The sequence below is a fragment of the Coregonus clupeaformis genome, chromosome 3 (genome assembly GCF_020615455.1).
Source record: "Coregonus clupeaformis isolate EN_2021a chromosome 3, ASM2061545v1, whole genome shotgun sequence".
NCBI lineage: Eukaryota > Metazoa > Chordata > Actinopteri > Salmoniformes > Salmonidae > Coregonus > Coregonus clupeaformis.
In genome coordinates, this window is record NC_059194.1 from 37,277,637 (window position 1) to 37,285,401 (window position 7,765).

At 38.5% G+C, this 7,765-nt stretch overlaps 1 protein-coding gene across 1 annotated transcript; it reads right to left on the minus strand.

Annotated features, from left to right (window-relative positions):
* Positions 1 to 512: 512 nt before the first annotated feature.
* Positions 513 to 5,943, minus strand: LOC121547134 (NK1 transcription factor-related protein 1-like). Its single transcript, XM_041858243.2, has 2 exons — positions 5,199 to 5,943; positions 513 to 3,107 (listed from the first exon to the last, which is right to left on the minus strand). The coding sequence occupies exons 1-2, from the start codon at positions 5,635 to 5,637 to the stop codon at positions 2,392 to 2,394; spliced, it is 1,155 nt and encodes a 384-aa protein (XP_041714177.1). The 5' UTR covers positions 5,638 to 5,943; the 3' UTR covers positions 513 to 2,391.
* Positions 5,944 to 7,765: the final 1,822 nt, after the last annotated feature.

Genomic DNA, 7,765 nt, shown 5'->3' on the forward strand with positions numbered 1-7,765 from the left:
ATATTGCTTGCTTCATTTATGGCACCCCTTAAGGTTCTACATAGAACCGAAATTGGTTCCATATAGAAGACTATATGAAACCCAAGTGTTCTATATGGAACCAATTTTGGTTCAGTGAAGAAGAACCCCTTGGGTTCTGATAAAATAACCCCACAAAGGGGGTCTGTATAGAACCTTTAGGGGTGCCATATTTGAAGCAAGCAATATAACCCTTTTTTGTTCTATGCAGAATCTTTTTATCTAAGAGTGCAGTCGTTAGATTGTGTTTTTTTCAATTGCAACGTTAATAACGATGATTTTGGGAAACCGCTCCGAGATTTAGTGATGCTCCTACAAAGTCCTAACGATTAATGTAACCTTAAGATGTTTTTTGGAAACCGGCCCCTGATTGAATCGGGCCTTTTAGCACAAATGTCGCGCAGTGCATTCGCCAATGCAGAGGGGAATTTAATGATTCGACTGCAAAACGTGTTGAAAGTAATTTAATATTTACATAATTAACCCGTTAAAACTTACATTGTCCAACAAGATACTGCAAGATTCTGAGACTTGCTTAAAACAGCTGGCAGATAACAAAAAATACACACTACATAGGCTATTTTCTGCAACGCCTTGGTCGGGTCTGTGTGTCTCCAAGAAATGTCCCATGCTCTAAATAATCCCGTAATCTGGAAAGTTGTTTAGACTATCTACAAAGTGGAGGCTATATTCTAGGCTACGTCGTATAATGCATTTGTGTTTAGTCATACCTACATGTGAAATTCTAGAATGATTCCAGGCGCACGTTCCCTAATGGCTGGCATGTGCCATTTCATCACACCATTTTGGACCGTATAAATACAGACTATGATCCGAAACCAAATAGTCATCAGGTGCAAAAGGAATATAAATAAATGCTGTATCCATGTTACTTTTGTCCTTATAAACTCGACGAAACTATAGTTTTAAATATTGTATATACCTAGCCTACAACTTGCATCGATAGTGCAAAACGTGCACTGTTGACTGGTGGCCCTATTCAAATGCGTCTCCTTATCCCAGATGGGAAAAAAATGAAAGAAGTTGCTTAAATACATTCAATCACCACATATATTTTTGTTAGACTTTTAATGATGAACTCATTCAAATATTCTATAACCTTAATTTACGCACACGCGCATTAGTAGCCTATGGCTATCCGGAATTTGGCATGACATTATCCCACAATGAAATTCGTTTCTCTCAATAGTTATAAAGTAAAAATCCCTCTTTTACAGAGGGATGCCGTTTAAGTTACCAGTGAGTGTTTTTCCTCATCAAATCGATTCAGGGAGCCGTTGTCAAATTTCATATCAATAAAACCTAACTCAATAAATCCATTATCCATTAAGTAATTAAATTAAATTAATAAAAGTTAGGCTATAGATATTCGCCACGGCGGATCCAGTAACAGGCCTATGGTTAGGCAACTGTTTTAGTCAATATCTCCTATACTTTTTCCGCATAAAAAAGTTAACATTAAATATAGGCTATAGCTTTTTGGTTAGAAAAAAAATGCAACATAATATCATCGGGTGGCCAACATAAATAACTGGTAAAATAAGAGTTAAACATTTCTTTAAAAGGGGGAGGAAAAACTTTATTCTGTTCCAAAATGTCCTTTAATTTGGTGGAAAGGAAAAAATGTATCCACTGAACATAAAGAATTGAATCTATTAAATATTCATATTTAAGTAGCTTATTCGTTTGTAAATGGTAGCCTATAGTTTATTGTTATTTTACTTTGTCTTATCGAAGACGAATCCAGATGAAATGAGCATTCATTACAGCCAAATATTATCAGGTAACTATATAAAATAAAATAGTAGGGACAACTTATATGAAAACAATCATATTTAACTTTCACAGTTTAGTTACACAGTAATTACAATATTTCAAGCCATTCCAGATGTAAATGAACTATATTGATAGGCCTACATGTATTTGTTCAACTCTCTAATATTTATGAACTGCATTCGAAATTAGAAGCTAGACATGTATTTGCCAACATTTGTAGGCCTATATACATTTTGACCACGAGTATTCACATTCTATCAAAATGAAAACAAAAGTCAAATACAACATTAGCATAAGAAAAATCTTCTTCCCTTGGTAAAGGTTAGTTTTCTTCGAGCATTAAATGTCCTTGACGAAACAACAACATGAAATGTTCATCAGAGTTCTGCCCATCTAGCATCAAGTGCATTTTAGTCTTTAGGTAAGGGCATGTCTTTAGTTCTCTTAAACCATACGTGTAATATGGTTATTAAGTTAATATCTCATTGGAGTCAATTCGTTTGATAATATCGGTTAATTTTAGACGCCTCTGAAAACATAATGTTTGGGCATAAAACCACACCTATCTCCATGTCTTTACAGGTGAGAAGTGTAAAACGCAGGCGCTCCGTAAGTCTGAGATCCTAACATGAAAGGTGACAGTACCGCATGACTTGGCAGAAAGGGTAATTGGGTGGTGCAGACTAGCCCGCCTGGCCCGTGACCATAGCTCGTGTGCATTGACAGATGGCCGCTCATGGGAGGAGACGGGCTGAGCGGACTCAGGCCCCCTAGTCCATTGCTCTGGCCATTCGGGCCCCCGCCCGTCGGGGCGCTGGTGTCTGCGCCAGGGTTCTGTTTCTTCCACTTGGTCCGTCTGTTCTGGAACCAGATTTTGACTTGAGTTTCAGTCAAACTAAGTGACAGTGCCAAATTTAGCCTCTCACACACGGAGAGATAACGGGTGCACTTGAATTTGTTCTCCAGTGCAACAAGTTGTTCGTAAGTGAATGCTGTCCGGGCCCTTCGTGGCTTACCCGACTTTGAATCGGAGCCAGAGCGCTTTCTCTTCGGCTTTCCTTGATGACTTTGTCCATTCGACCCTGACTGTTGCGTTTGCTGTCCGTCAGGACTTCTTGGGCTCTTGCTCTCCTGGTCGTCGTCTTCATGGTGGCCCAGATCCCCCACGGCATTTCCAGTTAGGGCACTGCTGCTCTCCTCACCAAATAAGTCATCCTGCATCTCGCTGTCAGAGTGGGAGCCTCTGTTGAAATCATTCTCACATTCGTCCGATCTGTACACCAGCCCCTCCTCTGTAAAGGAAACAAGACATGCCATTGAGTATTTTCAAAACAATAATCACAAAGTCCAAGTCATTTGGACAGACAATATTCAATACCTTGCCAAGTAGCATAGTGACTAGCCTAATGAACATATTGCTAAAGAAAATAGTGCTGAAGAATCATGCCAGCTAATGCGTAATGGATAACCTTTTCCTCTATCTATTCTCTCACCTTCATTAAAAATGTATTTATGAAGATAAATTGTTGTTTTTATTTCCACATTGTGCATTCATGTAGTCTAATGTTGTAGCGTAAGGATGTATTACAGTAGCCTATATGCTTAAATAATGCGCTGCGTAAAAATGGAAAAGTTGCAAACATAATTCATGTTACCAATTTTATGTTAGACTATCAATTAAATAGTGAAAACCTGCTTGTGATATGGTCTACATTGACACCTTCAAGAAAAAGACTTGAGGCCTAATCATTTTGGAAAATCTTTACTATAATTGAGTATAGGCATGCTAAATATTCTAACATTATTTTTTATTTTTTTTAAATCCATTTATGTTACATTATATTAGGCCTAAATTGTTCAATAAGGATAGGCATATTGTTTCTCAAACTTTTTAGATTCGTTTGGTTTGTTTTAAAATATGACCATTATACCCCATGTACCAGGTGCAAGTTAAATAAACAAAATAGTCTTTCAATTATTTTCTGGAGTAGGCCTACCACACATCATTCAAGTGAGCCACTTTTACTCACACGCATCATCTTATTACAACAACAATAATTGTAATTTTTATAAGCAACCAAATATTTGCATTAGCCTACTTACTTTTGCATTATTTAAACAATACTTATACATCCAGGGGAATAATTCTTCCATTAAGGCCTGCACATCTTCAGCATTGTTTGTTGACACAATGTTGGCAATTTGCTCAACCCTGTTAATGTGATCCTATGGGTTGGCTTCTGACGTTTAAGATATAGTTCCCTTTTGCAAACGGTTTTAATGTTTATATTGGCAGCATAAACAATATCTCACTAATCCACATCATACGTCTTCATGTTCATCTATTTAGATATAATCTTAAGAATAATGTTTTTTGGTTTGTTAGTTTGTCTATTTAAGGCAGTCCATAACAAATCACCCGGACAACATGGTTGGTAACGCAGTGTCCTCTTCTCTGACTGTTAGGTTATATTTAAATGCAAACCCTATGAAGTGGTTACGGAGATCAATGTTTGTTCCTTCTATTTTCATTTTAAAAAATGACAGTGGGGGCAATATTTGTGTTTATCTTATATCAGCAGAGACAATATCAATCTCGTGTCTCTTTTCTGGGATCAATATCTACCCTAATAATAATAATAATCGGTTTTAATCGTGTAATTATCCGAATTTTGACACTATAATTAAGATGTTGGAGGAAAGTCAGGCAAGCTGCCTGAAAGAGATAGGCGACTCAATTCGATAATAGGATATCGAACTAGCCGTGTTCCGCATGTCACTCTGGGGCAATTTTCCCCATTATCCTGCATCTTTAACCTCGCAAAGCACTTTAAATGAAATGTAATCGAATGGTTAAAAAAATATATATATATTTTGATATTACAAGCATTTCTTCTCTGGGGTAGCCTAAGGGAATGTGTGCGTGGTAGAATATTCCATAGCTAACCTTACTTAACCTCAGATATTATCATATTTATTTCTGAATCCAAATATATTTGAGCATAAATAGTTACATAATATAGAACGCAAAGTTAGATTTGGAAAATACAACTTTATTAACTCCTTGACCTAAAACAACTTGCAGGTCCCTCTAACCTCAAAGACATAGGCTAACCTAATAAGACAACCACTCATCAAGTTCTCTGTCTTGTTATGATCAACACAAAGAGGCTAAAACGTGGTTTTACAAATAGGTGACATTATATAGCCTAAGTAATTGAGCATCTTCCTGAAGCATAACATGTCAGATAACAAAATGTACATTATATGTCTAATCTCAATTTGATTTTTCAGAGACATGTAGGCTATTCAAGTAGACCTACATCATAAACAACAACACTTTTGGAAAACCAAATGTCACCAAGAAAGACACAAACACTTACTTAGTCCTGTAGATTTTTTACATTCATAGTCTTCTGCATAAGATTTCTGATCTACAGCATGATTCGAGTCGTCACCTCCACGGTTCTCTGTCCCGAAGGCGAATTCACTGCCTGTCCGGTTAGGATTTTGCTTTTTGCTCGTAAACTTATTTGGGTCCAAAATGTCCAAAACAGAAAACGCGGTGGTCCGGTGAACGGTTGGCATTGCTATCGGAGCCGGTTCTTGGCGTGGAGAGTTGTTTCGACTGTCCCCTTGCAGTATGTCTCTACCGGCGGGACAGGAAAACACCGACAGTTCGTTGGCAGAGAGCCGCTTCTCGCTGTGATTGTCCATGCTTTCTGGAGCGGCCACGACGATCACCGCTGTTTGGGCAGCCACACCCGACGCCGGCGGAGAAGCGATTGAGAGATCTCCCAGCTGAACCTTCTCTCTATTCATGACTTCTCTTCAGGCGGAAGAGCACGTTCTCTTCTTTTGAACTATCAAAGGTTTAGCACCAAGACAGTAAATTTAAGCTTCTCTTACAACCGTTGACATAATAGCGCATGCAATTTGAGAAAAGTAGACCAATATCTGGTGCAGTATTCCTGCACAGCTTGCGTTGCCACCCCTCTACGGCTGCACTGCTCTGGTCAATGTAACACACCGCTGGTAGGAGGTGATGATTCACTGTTGGATGTTCGTCTCCCTTGTGCAACTCCTTTTTTGGATTTGAACCATCCCCTCAGGACCCGCCAATGTTTATGTCATGCACGCACACCTCGCTCGCTCTCGCATCCCCTCCCACCCTCGTTCGTCGCCAAAACTTAGACACAAGCTACGCATTATTTATGCATTCATATTCAACTGTGGGTTGTAATTGGCTACAAATTAATCCCATGCCTCTAATAGCCTATTATCTCCGTCTGCGCGCGTGAGAGGCAACAGAGGCGCACGGGGAGTGAGGGATGATGCGGTTCGTGATATACTCAGCTGTCAGCTCAGTTTCAACTCCACTGAACTGGAAAGGGTCTAAATAGGCTTATTTTTCCTTTCTTCCTCGCCTATATGGACCACTTTGTGGTTGTGATACTTGTTGTTTTATTAAGTATTTACAAGATCATAAGGCCATGATCTAACTTTTTCTCAGTATTCAGTGATCCAACGCAAATTAAGGTTTTCAGTCTAAAATCTGTAAAAAATCAAAGTCTAGGGAAGGCTATTATTATTATTATTAATAGGCTTATTGTTCATTTTTTTGTAGGCTACCCATTCAAACATTAGCCTAAACTCAATGCATTCGCTTGATAAAGTTCAGATGAGAGAGATTCGTTATCTTTAAGGGAAATTACAGGGCACTTTACAAAATTCAATTATGCATTGAATAAACTCAGTAATACCCCTTTCAGTGAAATATTGATTTCTAATCTGAGATGTAATTATTATGCCAGAAAAATATTTTTTTTTTAAAAGACGTGTTTATTCTGATCTTGACCTTAATATTCTACTTACTCTCATTTTATGCACTCCTTAAAACAGTAGGCTATGACACTATCGTAAAGAGAGAAAAAAGAAAAAGAGGTGTGCCAAGCCTAACAAAATTGGATTTCACTCGTCTGGGGCCTGATGACACATACAAGGTCAGTTCTTTGCAATTACTGCAGGCAATGATCCTTTGGGAAGTAGAAATTAAATGTTGGGGGAAAATAATGGGTAAAACAATCAGCTGTAATTTTGGTAGGAATGAACATGATTATCATATCAAGAGGGCAAGCCCAGGCCAGGGGAGCTGGCTGGGAACCAGCCCTTCTCTCCACTCCACTACAGGAGGCTGACTGACTGCTGCTGCAGAAGGCCAAGCTGTAATTAAACAGCTATTAGATGTTCATCTGGTCTATGCTGTGTCCGAACAGTGGTTTGAAGAACAGTTCTTTGAGGTTCTTTATGTTTTCGAAGTCTATGACTAAATATGGTCATACTTGCCTTATAAGCTAGGACCAAACACATCATTGGCTAGTACTCTATTTGCTGGATGAATATAGGACAACTGATATAGATTTTGATGTTACTTTTTCTCCCCAAAGTGTGATGATAGCCTACAAAAAAACGTTTCTCCCTGATATCGCTTTACATTTGCTAATAATGATGATGATAACATAGGCTAATAATAAACAACAATAACCTAATAATTAGCAGAATCATCATCATATTGAAATATTTGAAAGCCTTTCTTCCCTGTTTGAGCTAAGATACTGCCGCCACAATGCTGCCACCTCGAGATAACCCAGATCACCTTCGCCAATGGCACACAAGACACCACTGATATCGAACAACATGTACAATATTCGTTATAACTTTTAATATTTTGTCACTGATTTTATCCTAAAACAGAACACCTATTTTCGTATTCCCATGTAGACCTACTATGACACGCATTCATATTTCCCTGTGGTCCAACCTCTTGACCTGAACGTACACAATTAATTATACTGCAGCATCCACAGGTCCTGCTATCCCGTCGAACAGATTGGGGGGAGGTGGTGCCATAATTACAATTTCCACGTTGCCTCAGAGTCCATTCTCCACA